A 27,451-nucleotide genomic window follows, 5' to 3' on the forward strand; every position below is an offset into this window, starting at 1 on the left:
TCAACTGGTAGTTAGAATTGTATCTTGACTGAAGGACTGCCACCAAATTTAAGCATAGGGGATACTTCTAAGAACATACCTGACAGACAAATAAAGCTATAAGAACAGATCTGGGGAAAATCATACAGGAAATTAACTTGATCAGTACACACAAGTCTGAGTTAAATCACACATGCAGTCACCTAGTACTGGAATGGGAGAGCTTTGGAAAAGTTTTCTGGGTTAACACATTGGTATGGGTAACTCAATAGATTGCTTTCTTTCCTTTAACTAAAGATTATATTTCAAGCACAGCATTAGAAAGATACCACACTACAGAATGCCTAAATAAGACATGATAGAGTTCAGCACTGGGTTTTAATGCTGGAAGGACGGGGTTTTTTATGGTAGGTTCTAGAAACTGCTCAGAGCAAAAATGCAGCCAGGTCACCAAGGTTAAGTCACATTTCTTGTGCTTTGTGCAAAAATGCTTTATGAAAATAAGCAAAAAAAGAGCCACCTACATAGAACTGGAAGTACATATACCTTCTTTAGCAGCCAAGTACTCCCTACACGTACCAAGTCTATCAACAGCAAGAAGACTCAGAAAAAACTTCAGATTTTTCTTAGAAGTGTATGAACATGAACTTCAGAGCAGTGAAAACAATTTGCCGTGACAACACATTTACTAACCTTTAGTGCTTCCAGCCCTGCTTGGATCACAGGTCCAAAAACAGTTTCTGTTTCTCTTGTGTCTGCAAACATTTCTGGAATCTGGTCCAGCAAGCTAACAAAAAACAAAAGGAAAAATTTAGGAAGATTAAATTTAAATGGTAAAGCCACATAGAGATGCTGTTGGTGAGCTACTAGACTAGGTGGCTTAAACAAGTGTCCCCAACAATATATGAAGTATGTGTAAGTCTATATACATAATCACTTATTCTCCCCAGTATTTGGCATGTCATTAGTTTGCTGTGGAAAAGAACTCATGCTTTGTAATCCCTTACTGACTTTCTCAGCAGCTTCAGCTGATGCCTATATCAACAACTCCTCTGTATTTTGCTTTTTTAATATACTCCAATGTATACTGCTAAATAAACTCTTAAGAAAGCCTACCAATACTTTGCACCTCTTTGCCAAAATCTGTGTGCTACTGAAAGATTAACTGGTTTAATGGACAGCTTTGTATTTGTTCTTGTTAATGCACTACAAATATACAGCTATAATTTATAAAAAAAAACAACCCAGAACAACAAAACATGCACTGTCTAGTTCCCAAAACCAATTTAACAACACATCATGGTTTAATTAATATTAGTTTGCCAAAGTTTTGTCAATTTCCTATTCTTCCCTTGTAATTATATTTTCTCTATTCTGCTCATTTAATTTTCTCCAGAGAACTAAAGTTGGAAATATCTGTTGTCTTACTTTACAGTTACTCAGGCAACTGCCTTAAAGACAATGATTCAGTATTCTTATCAATTACACTCTGCATCACATTAGTTGTGTTTTTTGTTTCTTTTCTTTTAAGTTTGCTTGTTTACCCATAAAGACCCACCTGCCCCAAATTCCATTATATGCACCCACTGTCAAGCTGGACTACAAGCCAAATACACTCTTAAAGAATTGTCCTGTTTTGTCCTGCAAGTTTAATCTGAAACAGGATACAAAGCTAATATATAGAGTGACTTCTAGGTGTATAACAGGACAAAGAAACAGTGAACATTACACTTTTAAACGCAATGCCTGAATCTATCAAACTAGACATTTCCTACACACATCATAACTCAATTTCAGTTACCTGGCAATAACTGTCCTGGACTCATTCACATTCACCAGAAAGCCATCGAGGAGTGGCACAAACATGTCTGCCACATCTGAGACAACCATCATTTGTGGCTGTGCCAACGAGCTCTTCACGTTGTAGAAGTGTAATACTTTGTTGTAAGTGACAAAGCCTACTCGAATGGCCGATTCCTCCATGTTGCCTTCCCTGTAAGAGACAGACATCACATCTAAGTAGATGGTGAGTGAAATTATTATACAGGATACAGCACAGTAAGGGATAAGGGAAAAATGAAAGGAAGGAAATCTGTTACAGCTAGAAAGTACTCAAAGATGTCCTGCTTGATCTCATTGTGAAAATAAGCTTCATAGGCTTTTTTCCAAGGGAGAAAGTAAGATTCCTCCATTTGGACTGGATACAACAATTTACAATGTACCTTACCTGGGCAGATAATCTAGGATTGACTTTAATTCTTCACATATTAATCTCACTAAGCCACTCTTCACAGCATTGTAAGACACATCAATCATGAAAATGAAAGCAGGTGGACTGGGAAACTTGTTATTCTGTGGAAGAGGGGGAAAGAAATCACATTAAGTTCATCTAATAGCTCTGTAACATGAACAAATGAATGCTGGCCCAAACTCTAATAACTTTCATGTACATTCCACCCATGAAAAGCAATTGTTTCTTCAGATCACTTTCCATCCCTGTCCAACTAACAAAGTTGGGTAAGCACTCTACACTTGAAACAGATCAGTGTTACATGTCCCTGACAGATTTTGTTCAGTAAACAGAAGCATAACCACAACTCGGGACAGACAGTGAAAGTAGAGTGTGACATCTCCTGTAGTTTAAGACCCTGGAATTTGTCTAGGACTTGCTCTAGATGATTTCTTCAACACAGAGCAAAACACTTTCCTCCAGGAGCTGCAACCTTTCCCTTCTACTTAAATATCAAGTCTACTTTGGGAAAAGAACAGCTTTCTGAAGTCTGTAGATCATATTGAAAGGAAAGCACATAGAAAAAAAGGAAACCAGAATTTTCAGAAGAGCTAGGAAGACCACATCTCATTTGACTTAAAAATGTATCCTAGGCTGTTAATTGCAACATAATGGATTTTCCTTTCACTAAACCTGAAGCATCAGAAGGTAACTAGTGTAGAATTGCAACATTTAGGTATCTATTTTTCCGAGTTTTAAGTTGCTTTAACAAGCACTGCACAGATGTCACCCTCAGAAGTTAGTTAGGATTTAAGTCTTCAATCAAAAGTGAGATAGCTCTAATAATACGTATTTCCATTCTATTCTTGTGTTTTTAACAACTATGGCAGTAGCTGAAATGTAATTTCAATAGGTAAAGGTCGTTTTCCGTACCAAGTGGCACATCATATCATCACTATTACTGCATTCTTCTTGAACCTCTTTTACCTTCTCCTTGTGCCCCAAAAAAAATAGAGACACTTTCTCCTGCAGAATTGCTATGGTGACAAAACATATCCCAGCTGTAAGTGGTTATATAGCTCCAGAAGAGAATGACAGAGGCAGCTATAACAAAGTACTATTACAGTCATGGAAAAGTTGTTTTATATTTAAAAGCAAAACAAAAATACAGTAATAAACACATACTGTACCTTGCAGTAGTCAACTGTTGCCAGAAACTCATATGAACCCAGTGATAACTCAGGTCGATCATAGAAATCTACTCGCTTTCCAGTATGATCCAAATGCTGGAAGTAGTGAGCTGGCACTGGGGGAAAAAAAGCACTTCAGAGATGTGACCATGATAAACACTGCTGCTAGAGAGCTAACATGACAACAGCTGGTTCAGATGAAACTTCAGGAAAACTAGCTAGTTTGCAAGCATTACAAGAATCACTGCTCCAATTTAAGAATGTCATTAAATCCAACAGATACAGATGAACTGCTTCTAGTTTGTCTTATGCACAAACTGGCATGCTGTATAGTCACCACTGTGCTTTTCTTTAATCTCCTTTACATTCTCATTTTACATTTCATATCAGAAAGATCACTGCAACATGCTCTTTGGGTTTTTCTGAAGGACTTAGTCCAAAGGAAAAAATACCAGTCTTGTAAAAGCAGTAAAGAATGACTTGCAATAGGATCTGATGCAAACTGTAGGCTTCAATATTACTGATTCTGTTTAGGCACACCAAAAACTGAGCCACTCCTTTTGCTATGAGTTACTCAAACCACTCAAAATTTCATCAGTTCAAAACAAAGTGATACCATTAAAACTGTGTATATATAAAAAAAGAGATCACTTTCTACTCTCTAAGTATACACTCAGTACAAGCTGTTTGTTTTTTTTTTAATGCTGAAAATAGGGATTGTTCTGAAGTATTAGGTACAACTACATTATACTTCCACAGCATTTCTTTCACTGGCTGCCTCTGAGCTTCCTTCCTTTTCCTACAGCTGCTCAGTTATTGCAGGTACAGCCATTTATAAAGCTGCTGAGTGCACAATGTCAGAGAATGCACATGGGCTATGAAAAATCACCATAAAAGTTTCTCTTGTTTGTTTCTTAAACCAGCCATTTCCAGCCTCAGCCAACTTCCTATTTTGGTTTGCCATGGACATGTTATGCAGAGTAACTGAGGTGATGAGAACAAAAGCCAGCAGTGCTACCAAATGAAACCCTCAAAACCAATGCTGCTGCACCCTGCATTTCCACTGTCCACACAAAACAAACCCACAGATGCCAGCCCACAAACAGCACACAGCCGCTTCTGCTTAAGAGGGAACGTGCTTTATATTGATTTAGAACAACAACAAATACTAACTGGCATGTATTGAACACTCCTATCCAGCCACTGCAGATCTACCTGCAATCTCACCTCCAAATAGTGTCCAAAGAGGCTTTGCAAGAAAAAAAATCCTAATTCATGCTACTGTCTGAAGGTTAATCTCAGTACCATAAATAATTTCTCAAAACACTATACATCATGCAACAAGTATTTCATGTTCCAAAGTTGCAGCAATAATGCTGCAACGAATAAGCACCTACTTAATTTGAGCATCATTTCTGAACTGAATATTGAACTTTTTTTTTTTGGGGGGGGAGGGGGGGAGTTGGTGGTTGTTTTCCCAAAAGTAGATATGCCAAAGCACAGCATACATTATAAATCACTGTAACACAATTAAGATTCATTGCTTTGAATCTTGTTCAAAGATCAATAGTGCCCAGAGTCTGGTTTTCAGAAGAAACCTTACCCTCAGTGACACAGCTGCAGAAACAGCACTGGAACCTCCTTCCGCCCTCAATAAACTGCATAAAAGGGCACATGTAGGCCTTGCACCTATTGCATCGGACAGGACCAGATTCTCCATGGTCCACCAAATAAGGAAGGGTCTGTAAAAGCAGGGAAAATAAAAAGAAAGGTCATATGATTACAAATAAAATTGACCACACATACTGCAGAGCTTAAAACAATTTCCCTGTACATTGTACAGGATTTAGCATTTCAGCAGCTGTGGGAGAGAACACAGAGGAAGCCTGAACAAGTATTTCAAAAATGTTTTTCAACTCAATCTCTCAACACAGCAGTTCCCTTGTGGGCTGCAGTCACTAATGGGCTATCCTACTTTGACACAAACAAGTACTGCTGCATGGTCCTGCACTACCTTATATAGTAGCTTGCTTGAAGAGCAGGAGTGCCACACTCACAGCATGAATGGATCTCAGATGAACACAGAAGACTGAAGTTATGCAAATAACAGCTGTGATAACTTCACAGGAGTAAGCACAATTTTATTTTATTTTTTACTTCTTGTTTTTTAAAAATAATTCTCTACCTCTTATATTTCCCCTTCACAAAGAGCAAGATTAAAAAAGTAGAAGTCAGTGATTGCATTCCACATATTTAAGAATTTAAAGCATCTAAACTAACTTCAAAACTCTAAACTGATCACATTTGTTCTTGAAGATCACCATGAATTGAAGCATATCTGTCAGTTTTGCTTGCCCTGACCCCATTATATAGCAAGTCCTTTAAAACTGCTGTGTAGCAAACCATTTTTAAACCATCACTGACAAAACAACGTGTTTGTGGTCAAAACAGATTAAGATGTTTGGCAACCTGTGCAGCTTCTCAGTCACAGAATGAAGAAGACTCCCTGCAGAATGATTAATAAATTTTGGAAGCTATGATCTGTATTCACAGTTTACCATACCTTTCAAAATAATCAAGAATCTAGCACAGTAGGTGTAACTGCTTACTTTTAACTTACATGACGTTAATGGTGTCCCAATTTACATTCTTTTAGTCCCCCTAAACCTCTCACTGTTCTTGTACAAGAACATATTTTATGAGCATGAGTCGAACAAACAACACAAGCACTTTCTTCCTCTCCATGACGCAGACCCTGCTCTCATTCAACTCCAGGGGTCGTTTATTGATGATACAATGGCTTTGTGACCAGTTTCCCAGATCCTACCCAGACTGACCTCCTCTGAGGAAACCAGATTTCAAGTTTTATTATTGCCAACAATGTTGGTATTGTGCTTCCAAAGCCTTTTCTTCAGCCTCTGTCCACCCAAAAATGCAAGGTAATTGCGCTTACCTTGCACAATTGTGCTGTAAACATGTCTTACTCTATGTAACTTGTTATTAACCACTTGTTCCCAGAAGGCAGAGTTTCTTCTTATGGAGTCTTAAGATTTGCTATGTAAACTGTGCGTTAGCACAGGACAAAGACTGTGTAATTTCACAATCAGGTCCTGTATTTTGCAGATCCTAGATTTATCCAAACACTGCATTCTCACCAGTCTTACGTATCCTCTCACTACTGATACATTAAGCTTTAGCTTTATTTACAGTCTTACTCCTCTGAACAGCTGAGCCTTCATGTGTCATAACGACCCCCTTCACAGGGAGCTTGCCCTTGTCATAAATAACTTTCCAGTGATGGAAGCTAACCAGTCTCCAGAACAATTTTCTGATACTAGATGAGTTTTTTTTTTCCCCTGGGTATCAGAAGTGTTTGTCCTAAGCCTAAATACACCATAGAGCTATTAAGCAGTGGTTTGTAACTAAAAGGAGCACAAGAGGTGAATGCCATCCTGTTGGAGAAACCTGCAGGCACAACAAGACAGCATTCACTTCTTGTGCTCCTTTTAAACCTCACTGAAATGCAGGCATTAATTTCACAATTCAGCTTTATCACAAATCAATTTTCAAAATCTAAATAACAGCTTAGGAAGATTAATAAAATGAAATAATCCCTACCCTTAAACTCCAGAGGACATTCCTTGCCTTAGGAGATGCTAAAGTTAAGTTTAACAAGGCACAGAATACTGCAAATTTAGATTAAAACTTCACAAGTTTATTTATTTGTCTTTATGTCACTGCTCTAAGTAAGCTAATGCTACACAGTAACCACAGTATTTGTAATATTTTTAATACAGTTTCTAGCTCCAATATTGTTGGAGCTTTTATCTCCCCAGATGGAGTGGGTAGAAGAGGTAACCAGTCACTTATTACAGCTAGAAGAAAGGGCTGCGCAGAATGAATGCAGAAATTCAAGCACAGTTCAGCAGAACCTGGTGCTCAGTCTTGCACTGTCAATTAATCCACACAGTGCTGTGCATGTACACAACATTAGCTTAATGAGTGCTACTTGATACACTCTCATCCAATTCCACAACTTGATACCCCAGGCAACACTTAATGTCAGTGATTAGTAACAATCTAAATATCACAGGCCAAGAAAGAAATTGAAATAATTGAAAGTGCATGCATTTGTTAACATCCTAGCATTCTGGTCATTTGGTCAGAGTAATGCTTGACACTTAGTATAAAAAAAAAAAAATAGCAGAAATTAGCATGGCAATCAAAATAGTAAACATTTTGAACACAACACCTTCCTGCTTCTCTAATGCATATTTACAGAACAAGCAACATCTACCCAGCTCTCCTTACTTAAACACATCTACTGCTGAAATTTAAACAAGGCATCTGTTAAACGTGAACAAGGAATGACACTCCCCTGACAAGTTCAGACAGCATACAGTACATGTGTAACTGCATACAGTTCTCACCTCCTCTGGGGGTAGAGTAGCAAGCGGCTTTATGACAGCAGCTAGAGGAACCTGGGACTGTTTGGCCATATCTGAGGTGCAGGGAATATTGTAAGACGTGCATCTTATATAGCGGGGGCTTGCGTTACCTGGAGAGCAAAGGAACAAATCCCGACAAATTTCAGAACAAGTTTATATTCAAGAACAGAAATCAAGATAGCTTCAGCTGTGCTGAAGACTATTTCTCTATAAATGGAATTTGATCCTCAAAATATATAATACTTTGCTTCAATAAATATTTCTGCTGTGATCATCATTTTGCACACGCAAATTTCTGGTTTCTCAGCTTCACTTAGTTGGTCAGAGGATATCTTGATAACCATCAGTGTGCTTTGAGATTCATTTATATCAAGTACACTTTAAGATTGTACTTGAGGTTTTAAAATACAGATGATATTCTGCAAAAAACATCTATTAGAAAACACTGGACTGAGTGAACAGAGGATCATACATCTTCATTAAAGCTTTTCACAAAAGGAAGGAGACAACATCCCTATTTTCTTTTGATAAAAAGAAATAAAACACAGTTCCTAGTTTCATATGCAACTGCATATTTTAATGTTATGTACTTAAATCCCACATGAAATTCATTCTTTACCGATTCTTGTGCAGTGAAATTTCACATTACAAACAAGCAGGTGGACACAGACACATGCCCAGCAAACAAATTTACCCTTCTTTCTGCACTACAGAATCACCAAATGAAAGAATGAATATCCTGAATTGGAAGGAAACCACAAGAATTACATAAACTTAATTCCATAATTACATAACACTCAATTCCAAACTGAATGCGGCTTTATGATTAACACTGCATAATATAAGCCTCAAAAATCAAACCAAGCAAATTTGACTCAAATTTAAACCTCTAAAAAAATTTATGTTCCATTCTTTCTGCAGAGTAAATCACAGTATGGGCAAAAATCTCAACTCAGACATTCCTAATTTTTTTTTTCTTTTTTTTCCCCCAAGTCCGGCTGAGAAAAGAAGCACCCAACCATAGTGTTGGACTCTGAAGTTTTAAGGGAGTTTAAAAACTCCAAAAAAGTGTAGGAAATAAAGTTGAAATATTCTTTCTCTACGAAATCCATGGACCAAATGACATCCCACTTATATGCTGTTTTCAGATGAATTCCAACAATATTGCTGGTAAATTTCAATTCTGAGCTATCATGATATAGTTCCACAGAAAAAGCTTCACCTGCTGCTTATGCTGCTCCCAGGAACCTGCCCTGGGAAACATTTTTTGGCTGTGGATTGGTCATTTTACCTTGATCCTTGACCAGGAAATTGGTAGTAACGAGAGGTGGGACCTGCCCTCTCACTCCAGTGACAAATGGTTCTGATCCACGGTTACTTCTGTCATCTTCAATCACTTGGATCTACAATGGAAAACATTGAGTTAATCTTTGGAGTCTTGGATAACCAAAAATTTGCATCTGCAAGGCAGTGGAAAGGGAACCTGAGGCAAACATCACTAGCTCTAAAAAAGGAACAAGTCTAAAGCAAATAAGTTTTACCAAGCAGTCACCTCTCAGCTGGATTTCAGATAATATTGAATGACTAACAAATAGCATTGAAGTTACACAATTTTCCCAAGTATTTTGAACAGTAGTATACTTTGTGTGCTATGATCTGAGCTGAACTCAAGAAAGAAATTTAGATCAAGAAAGGAACTTTTGCTAGTATTCCTTTTTTACTGATCTTAGCCAAATTAAAATCAGAAGCTTATTTTAGTCTCAGGCTGAAGCTGTATAGATGACCTGGCTTTTCCTTGTTGTTACGTTCATGGTGCTTTTTGGAGATGTGGAAAGAGAGTTATCAATGATTCAGGCTTAAACTTCACAAAACAAGTGAAAGTTTTCATTTTTATTAGAATGACAATTTTGAAATTAATACAAATGTACTACAGAGAACAGAAAAGCACTGAACAGTTTTAATTGACTCAAATACCTGTTGAACTTTGCATAAGAACAGAAGATTGTTCTTACGTAGTTTTAATTACCTTTACTATATTGGTGCTTGAATCAAAAATTAAAACTAGCAATTCTTCTGATCTTATTCTGCCACCACCTGTGATTAAACTGTGAAATGTGGAACTGTGCACAGCAGAACTTCCACCCTTTCAGTACAGATTCCAAGTTGCCACAAAAAACACCACCCACAGCATCAGACTTCTCTCACTTAAATCGAGTTCCATCTCAAAAGTCTACAGACTGATTGACAACGATGACCTCACAGCTTGTAGCTGTTCTATGACCAAATTTAGCTAAACAAGGAAGAACTGGTACAAGGGTAATTGTTTTTCCTCCTTCCAGCGCAAAAGGTAGCTGCTTTGTCTTCAGATAAATTTCTCAAGACACAACCATTGTATTTCCAAATTCAAAATATAATGGTTACAAATTAGCACAGATAATGAAAGAATGTTTCTAGCTCCCCATGCTTCATAGTAGTCAACTAGAAGATTTACATCAGCAAGTAACATCAAAAGAAAACAGTGTTTCCTCACTTGTAGCAGTTCAAAGCATTAGCTCAGTATTGCTATCAACAAGAACTGTAACCAAATTCTGCTCAGAAATGGTAAAAGACATGGCTACAAAGGTGTGCATGTTAACATGGAACACACTACACGGACAATTACACTGATGACTTAACACTTAAAATGCCATGTAATCTGTATTTTAAGGAACAGATAAAGTGAAGGGGAGACATTCTTCATGATCTGTTTCTGAAACAGTCTACTTTCTATTGCCTCACGAAACATCACAGAAGAGACTTTAACAACCTCTCGTGGTGTTATACTCATTTTCGTAAGGCAAGCAGGACATAGCAAGGAAAGGATATAGGATTAGTGATGAAGGGTTAATGAGGTGAAGTTCAGGTTCCATGCATGCACAGATGGTCACCAACACAGACCACAGTTGACATATATATAGCACTTACTGGACTAGGAATTGCATCTGGGTCTATTCTGTGTCTGGGTTTCTGCTGGGGTGGCAGCTCATTAAGTTGCTTTTTTAAAAAAATATGCATATAAATAAAAAGTAAAGAGTGCCACCAAAAAAAAAAAAAAAAAAAGAAAGACAAAGAAAGGGAAGAGAATAATAAAACAAAAAGTAACAATGTTACTTCTCTCTACTCAAACTCGAAGCACTGCAATTAGATATATTTGGACATTCACTCATGCAACAAGAAACACATCAGCTTCTGCAACGCACACCAACCCCAAAGTCAGTATTGCTGCGATACTGAGACACACTGCTATCAGATGTAGTAGCTCACGTGCTCATTTTGGTTAGAAATTGGGAATTTATGTTTCAAGAACATGCTGAAATGAAGGTAACTGATAAAAGCCATCTGAGATCTCATTTAGTGGGAAAAAAGAAGCTGACAAGCATTATACATTCTTATTCTCAATGAAAAAAAATTAGTCCTAAGCCTTATATAAACCTGAAGTCTAAATAGATCATCTTTTTTGAAAGCAGTCACTTCTGAATAGCAGCAATAAAGATCTCAGCTGTAATTCAAAACGAAATTCTTTTTAGAGTTTTTAAGAACCAGTTGTAATCACTGCTATGGAAAAGTTCCCTGTTACCAAACAGTTGCGGCCTTCTGAGACAGTAACAGCACCAGGAGCTGTGGAAGGAAAGTATAGCAGACCAGTGGCAATAGCAAACCCAGGCTTAATATTACACATCACTGCTAGCCATTGCACACCATCGCTCGTCATTTCCTCAGAACCTCCATTTCAAAAGATAATCCTAATTTGTGAAGCTGTCCATGTTTGATTGAAGTAGCATCCTGACTTTATGATCCAAAGAAAACTAACCAGGCAATACGAAAAGAAAAAACATTACAATCATCTCCTGTGAAGCTTAGTTCAAGCTTCGATCATGCAGTTCATAGATTGCTACCTACTAGCAGTTAGTTCACCTTGGAAAGTAATTAAGTTAGAATTCAGAAATGATGAAGCAAGCTTAATCTCAGCCCTCAAGGATTCTTAAAATGTAACATAGTACCAAAAAAGCCCTGAGGAATTAAAGCAGTGATACGTATACGCAGTGTCTTTCTCCAGTTGTCAAGGGAAAAAGTGCTTCTGGGCTTATTCATAACAAGTGACAGAAGCTGGATATAATAGAGAAAAGAAAGCAGGAAAAAAAAGACTGTTGCTCTTTGGAACAAGAAACCTGCTTTCAGCTTTGGTCTCTGTCAGTTTTGTTTAGAGTAAAGACACTACAGAAAAGTTCACACTTAAGAACAAAGTAAGCTTACAGGGCTAGGAATTGAATCTGGATCCAAGCGTTTTGGTGGTGGTGGTCCAGGCTGACTTCCATAATTTGGTGTGCCTGGATAGGCTCCGCCATAGTTTGGCTGGGGGCCCCTCACCTGTCCAAAGGAACCTTGCAAGAAAGGAACAATAAATTAAATAACTGCTAACATAAGGCAGTTCCTCATTAGGCACTTCCCATTCATTCTGTCATCATAAAAATAACAAGAATCCTACACGCTTTCCAGATAATTAGGATTAAATTTTTCTCAGTATTTTAGCTCAGTATATCTCAACCAGTGATTCAGTAAGCTGACACAGCCCTCCTTAAAACCAGACTTAAAGAAACATGGTTAAGACCAACATAACTGTTTTCAAAATAACAGGATTAAAATATGTATTAAGATGTGTACTGTCAACATTCTGTAGAACTGCCTAAAAAAAATTACACACAGAACAGCCAGAGAGTCAATGGATGACCCCACAGTGCCATAAACTAAAGTTGTGCAAAGAACTCTCAGGTAGTTTTGACTTGCCTGAAGTCACAGTAATAGGTTAACATATGGTAACAACTTCTGTTTTTTTTGTTTTTTTTTTTAAAAAAAAAACTTCATAAGGTCATTTCATATCACTGGATTAAAACCCGTAAAACAAATAGCTTAGAATGGTAAATACTACTGTTTATCTTGGATTTGTCCTTTATCAGAGAGAAACAAGAGCAAAGCTTTGAACTCTAGCCAGAAGTTTCCAAGTTACAAACCTGAAATCCATTTCTCTGTAGCACACAGAGAATACATCTAACAAACAACTTCTACGTTAGGAACACTCACCGTTCTGCTGCATTTGGTATCCTGGCTGAGGAGGATGAGTGGGTGGAGGTGGTCCATGAAGGCCACTCATGGGAGGCCCTGGGTGAGGCCCTGACAGAGTTGATGGGGGTGGTGGTGAGGACACATGATTAGGCTGGGACATCGGTGGTCCAGCAACTGTCTGCCCAGACAGCGGTGGGCCGGGCATGGGAGGCAGCCTTGGGGCACCTGTGGAAGGAGGGTAAGAGGAAGGTCCAATCCCCGCAGAAGACAGAGGCGGAGCAAAACCAGGGACTTCAGTAGGTAAGCGCTGAGTTGGTACTGGTTGACCAGAAAAGGGAGGCTGTGCCAAAGGAAGACCTTGGGGCACACTGGGAGGAGGGGGTCCTTGGCTCGCAGTGTACGGTGTGTAGAGACCAGATCCTGTTGCACTGAAGCTCCCTGAGACCGGGGGAACCGATGTTGGGGGACCTAATAAGAAAGCACATTACTATCATTTTTTTTTCTTCTTGATTTCCTCTAGAAAATTAATTCCAAACTCAAAACAATTCAAACAGTACTCCTTCACTCACAATTATCTAAACTGATCTACCGCTTTCACCTTCAGATGGACATTCCAGTACCAACATAAAAACCTTAAGTGAACATTACTCTAAGGGATCTGAAAACTCTCCCTCTTCCTTATTATTATTTTTTGACGGAGCTGAGTGACAAGGAATGTAGACTCCCAGCTCACATACATGTAGATGTTTCTGTGTGTCACACACAGATTCATTTAGTAATACGATTAAAGAATATAACAACATTCCTCCTTGTGTCCTGTAATACTTCCTGCACTGACTCCTGCAGTAATATCAGCTCTTTTTTCCCCAGCGATGATATCACCAGCCAAGGAAACTACTGTTTACAATGGCAGATATCAACATTCAGATAATCTCCATCAACATATGGCAATGAATCATTGACAAGAGCAAAACTTAATAAATAACTAGCACAAATTGAAAGCAATCACATATTTCTACAGCCAGAAAACCTCACCATATCCCAGTCCAGCTGGGGGAGGAGCAGAGATTGAAGTACTGCCAATTGTCATCCCTGCCATGTGATTGCTGAGTTGCTGTACACTGGATGGAGGGGGACCATATTGCTGGAACGTAGATGGCTGGCTGACAGGCGCAGGTGCTGAGCCTGGCAGGAACGGCTGAGAAGCAGGCGGCCTGAGAAGGGGAGATGAGAAATTTCACTGATATTCCTTATGCAAACAGTTGCAGTTCTCCATGCCATTAAAAAGTTGTTCTAGCATATAAATACTAGACAATAATTTACATGAAGTATAAATTAAGCACTGTTGTTAAGTTTCTTAAAAATAATTACATACACCCTGCACAGGTCTGAATCTTTTTCATCATAAAAATCTGTTGGTTCCTAAAACACAAATTCTATGTCTAAAACTAATTAAATTTTCTGTTAATTCCGTTTCAGTTCATGCTGTCAAGGAACCAAACACATCTACTGCGTGGAAGCAATTGTTTCCAAACAAGACAGATTCTGGCAACCAGGAAATTATTTATGGAAAAAGAAAAACTTTGGAGAAGTGGTTATGATTAGTCAACTGATGTCTATACATATAACACAGGTGCATTAAAAAGCACAAGGCAGAGGTCAAGGGAGGCGATCCTCCTTTACTTCGCCCTGGTGAGGCCACATCTGGAATAGTGTGTCCAGTTCTGGAGTCCCCAGTTCAAAAAAGACAGGGATCTCCTAGAAAGAGTCCAGTGGAAATGACAAAGGGCCTGTCCTGTACAAGGAAAGGCTGAGAGACCTGCGACTCCTCAGACCAGAAAAGATTTGCTAAGAATTGCTAAGAGAGGATCTCATAACTGTTTATAAATTTTGAAGCGCAGAAGGTCAAGTTGATGCGAGTGGACTCTTCAGTGGCAAGCAATGACAGAACAGAAAGAAGCAGGCAGAAACTGTAACACAGGAAGTTCCATACTAACACAAAGAAAAATTTATTTACTGTCAGAGTGGCAGAGCACTGGAACAGAGAGGGCAGTAAGATACAAAAAAAAGTCAGCGTCCACCACGGCAAAAACAAAGGATCTAAAGCAAAGTAAATGCCAAATGGCTGAGACCTAGCATTAAGATTTTCTCTTCTTGTATATACCTCTGCATTGGTGCTGTTGAGGTTGGGATCCCATTCTGCACATCTCCTTGTCCAAACTGACTGTACCCCTGGTGGCCAGAAGGAAGAGATGTTCCGCTGGCTGGAGGGGGAGCTCCGGAAGTTGGAAGGGCTCTGACTGAACCTACAGAAAAAACAAAAACCAAATTATTCACAGGAATAAGAACTTGAAATAGCTACCAAGAAAAAGCAAGGGAGGAAAAAAGTGAAAAAGAGTTTGGATGGCCAAACTAATGTATCAGTACTGTCTCAGCAGCAAGTTATTTATGCAACTATGTTAGTAGTAGCAAAACTGAAAACAAATATTTTAGCCATTGTCACTAGTCACATCTCCACACAGATTAAATAGAAAATAGGCACTGTGCAAGACCTTCAAAAGACATCTTTATTTTTTGATAAGAAAACATCTGTTTTCTTATCAGAAAGATGTTAAGTTCCTCCCCCTTCAAATCTAATTGTTTTTATCTGCAGGAAGGAGAGTATTTACATAAACCTAGCATTCATTATGGGTTAGTTTTCCTGTCTTGAAGACTAACTGTAATGTGAGTAGATTCAGTTTTGAAAAATTACACTCTACTGGCTGCTTTTATGCCCAGCCTAGCAAGGACCATCACAGGCTATTCTTCAAGCCTCTTAAGCTTGGAGAGTAGCAGGAATACTTTCTAGTTTTTCAAAGTAAGCTGCTTCCTATAGCATCTACTTAAAAAAAAAAAAAAAATAATAAAATAAAATAAAATTAGCTTCTATTTGATTAAGATTATATTAAAAGCTCTGATAATTAGAACTATATGACTGCGCCTGCAAACTACAACTACAGATTTACAGGCTTTTTTTTTTTTTCAGCTTTACCAGGCACACAACTTGATAAATGCATCTTTAATTCCAAAAAAAAAAAAAAAAACCCAAAAACCAACTGAGAAATCTTATTTTTCCTGATCCTTCTCATAAATACACTTCTCTAACCATTAGCACAGACTGCTCAAATAGCCACTGAAAAAAAATTACTTGAAGGGATATGAATATCTAGTGGTTTGTTCACCTTAAGATTCATTTTTCTTGAGGAACCTTTAAGTCCCTCTTCAATACCTTTGAGATACTGTCCTTACTCATCACAGACCTCAAAATAGAGGCAGACTGCAGGATAATGGGAAGTGACAGCGATTTTATTCAAAGTCCTGAGATTACATGAACTTGGCCCAGCTCTGACTGCCTACTCTTCTTAACAAAGACACTGACGGAAATAGCTCTTCCAACATACCCTTCTTTTCAGGGTAAAAAGAAAATTTTTTCCTTATTTTAGGGAAAAATACAACATGATTTCTTGCAGTGTTTCTAATTTCTGCATCTTCATTGCTGACTTAGCAAAAATATTTCCTTATTCAAGCATCAGCTTTCAGAATTAGAATTATTCCTAGCATATAGGACTTTTATGCTATATTCAAGAAGGCTAAAAGTTTTTTCCTTAAATGAAAATCCAAGTTATAAAAATCCTTTGACTTCTAAGACCAAATTCCTGGTGGCTGGGGAGGTTTTTTTTGGCTGGTTGTTTTTCAATGTTGTTTGTTTTGTATTTCTTCACTGCAATGCTTTTATTTCAGACCTCATATTTTAATTCTTTCCCAAAGGGAATGGGATTTGTTTGTTTGCTTGTTGCATTTAAAGAAAAAAAATTAAGGCTTCTTCCTACCAGAACTCTCCAGGCCAATTCAGGTTTCGAAATGAGCCTTCTCAAAACATTAGTCACAAGTCAGTTTACATCTATGAATCTGCAGATATAAGGGATTTACACTACAACTATTTCTTCATATCGTATTTGTGTTTCTGGAACGCTGCTGACAAACAGCGTAGGAAGCACCTCATCTACCTCTGCCTGAATAACTGAGTACCCACACCCTTGAGACAAAAGCCCTGCTGAACTGGAATGTGGCACAGAAGAAGGTTAAGAAAACCACCCCTTCCCCACAGTAGGAGTGGCACAGCACAAACGCTCCCACATTTACCTATGAAATTAGGTGCAAGAGAAGTGTCAGAGTTGAGAGAAACAGGAGAGCCTTTCGAAGGGAACCCCAAGGAAGGAAAATAACCTGGAAAGACAGAATACCAGTAAATCAAGCCTGAGAGAAAGCACCAAGACAGTGTTTCCAATCTTAAGGACAGTCTGCAGTGCAGAAAGTATCACATACATAAAAACCCATGTCGCATTTACCGCTTCTTTCTTATTCTCCCTCTCACTGTTCTACCGTCCATAACGCACGTTACCGACACAGCTCGTACATTAACATGAATACAAATGTAAATATTGTGAACTAAGTCTAAGCATAACAATCCAAAAGCAACCTAATTGTTACTGGTAGACAGACAATTGTATTTGTACTTTCAACTGCATGATCTCATTAGAAGCAAAAAGCCGACTGCAGGAGTGGAAGACTGATGCAAAATTATCCTGGTTCTTTCAAGCGTTTTTACTGTGTGAAGAAGCTATGCTCAGCTAACAGTGCAGTATTCCACTTCTGCTTCTAAGCAAGATCTCAGTCTCTGGCACAACATCTCCATGTTTCTACCAATTAGAGCTAGGGTTTGTCATATAAGTCAGATGCAAAGTTTCTCTGACCAAGGATGGCAAGCGCTGCCAATACTTCTCCAGTCAGTTTTCCAAGCACTTTTTACTTATTATTTTTCAAACACGTCCTTAAGACGACTACACTGATACCACAGAGTAACATCAGCAGTTCTTTCATCCCTCAGTGTTCTCAATGCCTGTCACTCTAGCATCTCTGAATTGAATTCTCTCCCCTCTACATAATACAGTTACAACAGGCCTTGCTGCAAAGACTCATAACAAACACCACGATGAAGACAGCAAAGATGGAGATGGAGACTTTTTTCTCTATCGCCTATCTGCTCTGTTAGTGCACCATATGTGCATGTCACTCTTTTCTACCTGGATCTCATTTAGCACCTATTAGCAAGTTAACTTCTGGCTGCTACGCTTATGCTCTGCATTTACATTCCCTCCCTCTAAAGACAGAAATCCTGAATTTGCAAGAGCAGGTATGAGATGTGCGCCCTGACAAGATTTCCTTTGTGCAGTCTGTTAAGGATTTTTCTCCTATCTTTAGGAAGGGAGGCCTTATAAGAACGAAAAAAACACAAGAGGCATCTCCACAAACCACAAGTGGCCTTTCCCCAAGACGCTGCTGAGGGACATAAGGACTGCAATATGTCTCCGTTGTCCAACATGTTGCCATCAGTGTCACGCTACCACTCAATCACTACTGGTGCACAAATACCAGACTGTTTTTAATTTGCAAAGGTTTATATGTATATTAGAGGATTTTTAGGCACGTTCTTACTGATCAGTCATGAATGACATTTCTGCTGCTCTGAAATTAAAAAAGCCAAAGTAAACAATTCAAAAGAAAACCAGCTAATTTCCTTAAAATGAAATGCCTTTCAATCTTGCAAGTAATTTTTGATGGAAAAAGCTCACTCGTTTCTTTTCACAAAGATTCTACACATTCTTCACACTACTGTCAGTCAGAACTTGTTTGTTCTAAAGAGCAGAGCAGACAAAGCTCTACCAACAGATCTACACTCTTTGCCCTTTTTGAATCTCTCACTGAATTAAGCCCAGTTCCTCCCCGTTCCTTTCATGCAGTGGAAAATACTAGTTAGCTGAAGCATACACTGAGCAGCAAATGTGCCCAAAGCTCTGTCTTGTGCACTCCCAGGAAGCAGGGCTTCTTTCTGCCTCACACTGCTGATTTTCATAGCTTTTATAAAAATTTAAACCCTCCATGAAATTAGTTCAAAACTCATTCATTGAAAGTGATGCTGAGGGAGATTTCCTAGGAAGAGGGGAAGAGGATTAAGGAAAGAAGAGGAAGATGGAACAAAACTGAATAATCCAGTTCTTCAGCATACCACATGTTCCTCTTCTACTCCACTACTGTGCTAACTCCAGCCAAAATAAACAGCAGGGGAACCATTCAGCTCCCCCTGCAAGTCTCTTTCTCAGGACATGTATTTCAGTCTCCCACTTCTGCCAGTTTCAGTAAGACAGTGGGTATTTTGATTGCTCTATTTGTCTCATCAAGTCTGGCTGAAATTCCACTTTGCAAAAAATTCGAAGCGTATTTGTAAGGGCAACGACACAGAGATCATTAATGTGACCAGCATATTGCTCATTTCCCTAGGAAAACAGTCCAAAATCTAAAACCTTTCAGAGTGAAAGTCTGTGTTGTGCTTACCCTGGTGGACCTGAATTCATCTGTATCATTTTAAGAGGTAGATATACTTCTTCTCAAAGCTATAGTATTTTATCTTCTACAACATTACTGATGCTAAGGCCACTATTCATCTCCCAATAGAATTTGGGTACTCTAAATTTATAAGAATTTGAGGATATTTTGTTTTTACGTTAGACTTGCATTTGAGTACAGAAAGAAAAAAGAATTGAACTATTTTGTTAAAGAAAAAATACACAAGCTTAGGCTTATTTTGCCATTCTAAAAAAAACTGACATGATCCTGCAGAACCAGGAGAATTCTGGACTACATTAGCACACCCACACATCCATAAACTTTCTGTTGCTTTTAAAGATAGTAAAGAAGCTAGTTCCAAACATGCTTCCTATCTAAAGTTATATATTTTAATCCTTTGAGACAGAGCACAGACCCTGCTATGCAGTAATGTAAAGCAGCCTCTGCTACAAATCTGTTACAGTCTCTCACTGCTGCCCCCAACATAACCTCTTCAGGAATACTACCCCATTGGGTTGCTTCAGTACCATGGGGGCAGGGACACACAAGAAGAAAGTAGTCTCAAAAGAAAGTGAGCTATTAAGAGAAGAGTAAGCCCTACTGAGTCAGACAAGTGACAGGAATAATCTGAGCACATACACAAAGAACATGATTCTTAACATCACGTAAGCTGTGTGCAGAAGATAACTGCTATCAAGAAATAGAAATGCAGCGATAGGAAACAAAACAAAAATTCTGTAAACGCAACAATTCACAGATTACCAATCATGATGTTTTGGTTGAGAAGTACCTTGTGGAGGGACTGGCTGTTGGTATCCTGGCATCGGACCATTATAAGCTCCATACTGTGCGTGAGGAACCCCTGGCAATGGCTGTCCTCCGTAGGCAGGCTGCTGGTAGCCCTGATATCCAGGCTGAGGTTGCCCATAAGGAGGCCCCGCGTGAGTATGCTGGTTTACACTCATTGTATTCACATCCCCAAACTAATTTCACCTGCAAAAAGTGGAGGGGGGAAGGAAATGGCTTTTAGAAGACATAAAACCAAACCAGCCAATTTCTCTACTGCTTTCACAGAAATTAGAGATCCTGAGATACTACAGAAGTTAACACTTCAGCAGTAATTTACTCTTGCACAGTTTTTCATGGTAAACGCTTTACAAAAACTAGCTAGAAAACAATAATCTAATAAACTGTTTCCAATCAATCCACTCATTCACTGTTCTGTTCTAGTTAGACTTGTGGTCAGCTTCTTAGCAAAAAAAATCTCATAATTTGCCACTCCAAAGCAGAATTACGAATCTTCCTGAGACACTTCATGAATTGTTTCCCCCTTCAAAGAACACCTTCATGTTACCCTCCAACCAAAGCTATTCTGTGATCCTACAACAAACAAACAAGACTCAGAAAACAACTTAGATGAGAGATTCCTTAATGTAACACTTCACTAATACTCCACAAGTTTATCTTTAAGATCCATGTTGTGCTACTAGCTCATGCTTCCTTGCTGTAAGTGACACACAAATCAGTACCACACCGTCTGCTTCTTGAACTGTTTGAAAGAAACCAGAAGAGACAACAAAGGATTTGAGGGCTTTGCTTTATTTTTTAATAGTTAATGACTTAAAGTCCTTGCTGTACACATAAATTTCAGAAAGCTCAAGTACTCCACAAGCAGCATGCTCATTTAAGACAGATGTTCAAAATGCGAAAGCGTCAGAGGCTGAAGTGTCACTGTGGGAGCTTTATGAAAGGGAAAGAACGGAAACAGTGTCAGAGACAGGAAGGAAGTTCCTCAGAAAAGCTGTGCAAGAGACCTTCTAATAGATGTACTCCCAACTCCTCTAACTTTAGAGAGACAAAACCACAAATGACATTGGAGTCCCCAGACCAAGGAGGCAGTTCTTCGAATACCACGGTAGCCAGCAGGCAGATAAGCCACGGAGCCAAGCAGATGAATTCATTTAAAGGAGCTTCCCTCATGGTCTACTTCTCAGAGATACTTTGCAGCCCCTGGGCTCCTTCAGACACTCCGTATGCCACTTACTATCCCCTTCAGGTAAAACTGCATCCACAGTACCAATGTACACAAACATGTGTTCCGAGTTATTGAAAGACCACAGTTCACACAAAAATGCAAAGTTAAGGTAAAGCAAGTAACTAATTTCCCCTTCATTTTTCTCCAAATCCCATGATGAACTCCCTCATTGAAAATAAATATCACATCTTAACACAGAGGAGACAAATACAGCTGCAACAGCTATCAGCCAGTTGAGTTAAATCCCAACACAGAACCTACAGCTTAACTGAAGCGGATATAAATACCTGAGCTCTTTTGCTTATTCATTGAATACAGCATGCCACCTAACGCTATGGCTGCCTCGTTACATTATCAGAAAGATGAAAGAAGTATTTCAACAACTGGCACTGCAGTTACACACAAACAGTACTAAAATAACTACAGTCCTGTGTGAACCATCCACATACAAATAAATTCTTTCATGGCCAAACAGGGAGAACATATATCACAACAGAATGATCTGCTTGGTTACAGAAGACAGCTAGCTTAATACATGCATACCATGTTTATCTCCTCTAGCTAAGCAGTAACATTAATGCTAAGCATGCAAATGCTTACTCTGAAAATTACATGAAATGAATGAAGTTTTATATTTCTATTTTTCAAGCTGTGTAGAGCTTTTGTTTAGGGGAAAAAAAAGTCTTCTCTTAAATCCTTGAAAGTAATTTGCTGTTGAGAGTACCATACAGCATCACTTACAAAAGCATGACAGTAGTTCTGATCAGTCCACAATGTTTCCAAACACAACAACAGTGACCAAGAGGGTCAGTGCCATATACTGAGGTTTCCCATTCCACCTCTGACTTAGCTCTGCAGAGCAGGCTACCTGGAGCAGCTGCAGGGCCAGGAAACCCAGACTTTGAGACCCACGTCTGCTCCCAGCTCCCCTGAAGGTTAACTTCTTCCTCTCCAGGCAGGCGACTCACATCACCACGCTGCAGTCACACACCTACCCACATTCATTTTCTGTCCAGTGCAACCAGTAAAGCAGAACAACTCTTCTTACAAAGCAAGTGAGAACACAGCTGAAGACTGCTCAACCTGAGCAGCTCAGAACATAAGGCTACGAGGAAAGAAGGCTGCTTTCTCTCCTTCCTACCCCTCACTATTGCTTACTGTATTCTGCATGAGCAATTTGTCCTCCAGACACTGTTCCTACAAATAGGACCTCCTCTCAGGAAGACTTGCAGGCTAAGCAGCAGCACCTGGCAGGACACCTCCTGAGCTACAACCATGAAGGCTCCCTTTACAAGTCGTACCTACAGAATCCTGGAGTCACTGTGGATTTTCCTCAGCAAACCTCATGTTTGCCCAAACAGTTACCACAGAGCTGGAAAAGATCAATCTTTTATCCTATTGCACAACAGGGCAAAAACTCAAGCATGTCCCACTTTCACCTGATGGGAGCACACATTCAGCAGGTGACCCTACCTGATTATCATGAACTATTCTCTTGTCAGCCTTCCCCCACTCCCTCCTGTCAATGTCAGTATTTCCCACTTGGGTGGGCAGGGTTATCTGCTTCTTGCTTGCTCTTCAGCAATAATTGGAGACGCAAGCTCATTTAACGCAAATCTTCCAGAGGAAGAAGTCTTAGAATATTTACCCGCATTGTATGGAAAACAGAACCATCTATTTTGTGTAGTTACAGATGAGTGCCCTAAAGGCACCTCAAGCCTTCAGCTAGTCCCTGTGACAGCCAGAACAGGCCAACATCCCCTACAGCACAAGCTAATGCCTATGCCATTACAGCAGAGACCAAGGAGAGGGCTAGAAACAAAGACAAAGACTCAAGAATTAGCTTGGTGTTGAAGCTGCAGACAAGGCTGCTTCACTGACTTCAGTTGCTCAACCTGCTCTAGATGTAAGGTTTGCAGTACACTTCCTCATCACTGACGTGGAATACCACAAAGGGCAAGGCCAAGAGAATTCAACTCTGAGAAGGCAGAAAAGGGTTGCCACCAAGTGAATCCGTGTTTCTTTTCCCTCAGTACATTATTTTTACCAAACAGCATTCATTTTGCCTGCATCCAAAAAAATACAGATGTAAATTAGAAGCTGGTCACTTGAAGAGATATGGGAAAAGGGAAGATTTCATGCTCTATTTCTTATGACACAAAGGAAAAAAAAAAAAAAAAAAAAAAAAATCACAGAAAGAATGAAATACGTGCTCCAGATAAGGAAAAGTGGAGAGAAAGCAGCCTGTTCCATTTAATGAAAATACTGAGGATATTAATTTGTACGTGGTAATGCATTATGAAAACGAAGGCAAACATACTAGTACAACATGCTGCTGAATGTCATATTAATACTCATGAGTTACAATACAGAAAGCTGAAATAATCAGCACTGATGGGGAGAGAGGGACACCGTGACAAGTGGCTGTTACTATTTATAACTAAAATAATTTTCTTATGAAAGAGAGCAACCACTCTGTGCCATTTTCATCCATTCATCTGTACAAAGGCAAATGGCCGTGGAAATTTCAGTCAAAACACCAGCAGTACACAGTTAAAATTCATACTGGTATGCTGTTAAATAGACAACCAATGCAGAGTAGCAGCAAAACGATGGGAGAAAAATAGTAAAACAGTAATATGGGGAACAAATGTTTAGCTTTTACAATAGCACCTAGATTCCTTCTGATCCAAACAAAACAGACTACAGATCAGTTTTTACAGCCTACTAAAAAATAAAAAAAAAACAATGCAACAACACTAGTGATTCATATGAGTTTCAATCAGGAAGTCTTCCCAGTCATGGAGAACTGCAAACTCATCATTTTCTCTGGTTTCATTCACTGTTAAAATTCCCTTTTGAAACTGAGGTGATGGATCTCATTAGTTCTTGACTGCTTTATAAAGGATGCAGCAGAACAACTTTCCTTCAGAAAGATGCTAGAGCCTTTTCTTATGGGTCCTGCCCCTTTACTTCACCTTCTAAGGAGACCAGAACCTTGGTTCTTGGTTGGTTTTTGTTCTGATTTCTTTTTTTTTTTTTTAAAGACGAGGATAACACGGCCTCTGTATTTTGCTGGAATTGAAAGAAATATGATAAATATTTCTGTACAGAGAAATTAAAACCCTTTCCAAAAGATGGGAGAGAAGGGGACAGCCAGCATCCTTTAAGACCAGTTCAGAACATTACTCACAGTGCTTTTACAGCATCTCTTCTGTAACTTTCTGGAGAAACAGTTACACCACCTCAACAGCCTCAACTCTGGAGCCAAGATCACTCTTCAAAAGGGAAACGTGCTTTTCTTCAGCTATCGCTTCTTCTGCACATGCACAACATTTAACTCTTCAGATGCAAGAAGCACCTCTTCTGTTTTTCTATAGAAAATCCTGGAAGAGAAGCTCATACCCTGGAAGTCAATGACTGGCAATTGAGCTGGAAGCACTCAGGCTGGTACAACAGCATGCATCCCATATGTTTGTCCAAATTAACCCAAGTGGCACTACTGGAATTGACTCTCTAATTCAGTTGTGGGGTTTTTTGGTTTGTTTTTTTTGCTTGTTGTTGTTGTGCTGTGTCTTTCCATCTCAGCAGATTCTCAACTCCTTACGCCATCAGTAACATTCTCTTCACCCATGCATTCTGAGTCACAGCCATAAAACAGATCTGTTTTAACAGTTCAGGAGAGGTGTAAGACACCCACTATTCAAAACGAAGCTTTACAATTTAATACCAGTGCAAGTCCAGAAGCCTCAGTATTTGCACAAGAGTTCCAAAAAAGCATTTGACAGATTATAGCTACAGAATTATAGCTATAGAATTTGTGCCACAACAGGTTCTGGAGAAGAATTCTGGAGGCCAGTCTTTCCTGAAATCCTTCAATCTTCAGGACAAAACAAAAATCATTGTTCACATCTAAGGTGTGATCACTTTGTGTACTTCTAAATAAGAGCCACCTTCAACACTATTTTGTGAGGCTGATTCACCATCTCAGGGAAGGTCCAACATAACATTTAAGCCACAAGGGTGTAATAGCGGTTAAACACAGAACTTAAAGTTCTACTCTTGATCTAACTTAAAGTCTGCCACTATTTCCAACCTTTACCATCACCACCAGATTTTTATTTAGATCAAAAAAGTGTATAAACCTGATTGAGATCTCCTGGTGGCACTGATTTACATATCTTCTTCTGGAATAAAAGCTAAAGCAAAAGAAAAGAAATTCTGAAACACACAGTTCTGGGCACTGCTCCTGGAAAGCAGTCAGTGTAAGCAAAAGTCACTGAAAACATCACATCAGCAAAACACAGTGAAAGACTTCTCTCTTCCCCAGCTGTACCTCCACATCCATGTTACAATGTGTGAAGTCATCTGACTCACTTCTGTGAGCCTTGCACAAGTACAATTAATCAGAAAAACTTGGAAAGCAGTTTAAAGATTGGAAAGGAGGCTACAAGAATGGATAAATAGGCAAATATAGAACAGACTAGACACATACCGTACTGCTACACAAGCTTTCTGCACACAAATTGTAACACAGACCTTTTTCATCCAAAGCTTCTATACTCTGACTTCCTCTACACAAACATGCATTATGCAATTCCCACCACTCACAATAAACAAAAAAGCTCAGAACTAGCTTTTCCTAACGCCTAACTGCCCAGTTCATACATTTAGTGATTTCTATGTGAACAATGAACTTTGCTGAACATAAAAAACAAGGTTTATCTTCACAAGTCATTGCTAATAAAGATTTTCAATCATCCACCTTTTTCTCTACTGTGAGACCTTGTTGATTATTTTTAGTCACTCTTTGTACCTTGCCCTTTCTTACCCAACCATTATTTTTTCCTTGGAGTTTTGACCCTCCTTCTGATGATAAGTGTTACAGGAAGAAGATTTAGCCTTACAGCGGCAAGAGAAAACACTCGAAGATGTACAAGCATCTAACTCAAAGAAACAGCCCTTTACACATCTGTTCACTGCTAGAATTCAGCTTTTAGCCATGCAGTTAGAATTTGCAGTGACTATCTCAGCATATTAAGAAGTCATAATCCTTATATCAATCTCCATGTGTCTCTATAGTAATAATAATAATTACTATATTACTATATATATTATTATATATAATAATATAAAAGCAAAAGAGAAGCAGACAGAAAACCCTTCCTGCACAACAATGCATAGAAATGCTTATGTACAGTGAAAGCAAATCACCTCTTTAGACAGAACTTTAGGCCAATAGTATTTCTATCAACCATAAGCCAACGTGACCTGGGACAACTTCATATTAATGAAGAGTAAGGCCAAGACAACATTATCAACAAGTCACCTCACTGTAGCGATGCGATTTCACACAGTCTGTATACAGAAAATGGCACTGCATGTTGCATGTCAGATAGCATTTCTCTCTCTCTAGCATCTCTCCAAAACATTTAGTGAAGAATCTTAGAACAGAAAAAAAACAAATGTTTTTATGAAACTAACACATTAATGGCTGAAATTAACACTGCATATCAAACTGGAAATCTCTATTCCTACATTAGCACACAAATGCTAACAACTGTGGCAGACACTTCTGATGTCAGGGTAAGTAATTCACCTGTGTTTCAGTAACAACTTTTCTCTGCCTCAGTTTAAGTAAGGTTATGCAGAACTACAATGTGACAGCTCCCAACAAGCCCCACCGTTGGTTTTGCAATGCCTTTTAACTGCAGGAACTTTCAGAGTTGGCTCAGACACACAACTGGACAACACCTGACACATGGCAGGAATCAAAGGAATTTTCATCCTATTCCAAAGAACACTGCTCAGGGGGAAAGAAAAAAAAAAAACACGAAAAACGGAAGTGAATTCCAACACCACAGAACAGCACACATGAAACCTGGCCTAGCCTCTCCCAGGAGCACACTCGTGCTCTGGCCGCATCACCTCCACCCCCACCTTCCCCCTGCACTTTCAAGGCCACAGACGGTCACCCTCTAAGTTCCACCGCCTGTGCGGGGATAGCCGCCCCTCACGGGCTCAG

General features: G+C 39.1%; 1 protein-coding gene across 6 annotated transcripts in view; it reads right to left on the minus strand.

Annotated features, from left to right (window-relative positions):
- Positions 1-27,451, minus strand: part of SEC24C (SEC24 homolog C, COPII coat complex component) — a 35,749-nt gene that overhangs the window by 7,885 nt on the left and 413 nt on the right. Inside the window, exons 1-16 of one of the 6 annotated variants that reach the window (XM_042862945.1) lie at positions 24,620-25,141; positions 23,308-23,492; positions 20,182-20,384; positions 17,130-17,213; positions 15,112-15,253; positions 13,983-14,161; positions 12,966-13,415; positions 12,141-12,268; positions 10,812-10,880; positions 9,139-9,250; positions 7,830-7,957; positions 5,003-5,141; positions 3,400-3,515; positions 2,207-2,331; positions 1,781-1,972; positions 673-766 (exon numbers count right to left, since the gene is read on the minus strand). In XM_042862945.1, coding sequence (XP_042718879.1) covers positions 673-766; positions 1,781-1,972; positions 2,207-2,331; positions 3,400-3,515; positions 5,003-5,141; positions 7,830-7,957; positions 9,139-9,250; positions 10,812-10,880; positions 12,141-12,268; positions 12,966-13,415; positions 13,983-14,161; positions 15,112-15,253; positions 17,130-17,213; positions 20,182-20,356 — 2,133 coding nt within the window. In that variant the 5' untranslated portion in view covers positions 20,357-20,384; positions 23,308-23,492; positions 24,620-25,141. Of the gene's footprint in view, positions 1-672; positions 767-1,780; positions 1,973-2,206; positions 2,332-3,399; positions 3,516-5,002; positions 5,142-7,829; positions 7,958-9,138; positions 9,251-10,811; positions 10,881-12,140; positions 12,269-12,965; positions 13,416-13,982; positions 14,162-15,111; positions 15,254-17,129; positions 17,214-20,181; positions 20,385-23,307; positions 23,493-24,619; positions 25,142-27,451 lie in introns of those variants that run through there. The other 5 variants (XM_042862949.1, XM_042862944.1, XM_042862950.1 and 2 more) reach the window with 5 other exon arrangements.

Source organism: Lagopus leucura, unplaced genomic scaffold (genome assembly GCF_019238085.1).
Source record: "Lagopus leucura isolate 7727_CA_CO unplaced genomic scaffold, USGS_WTPT01 Super-Scaffold_739, whole genome shotgun sequence".
In the NCBI taxonomy this organism is placed as follows: Eukaryota; Metazoa; Chordata; class Aves; order Galliformes; family Phasianidae; genus Lagopus; species Lagopus leucura.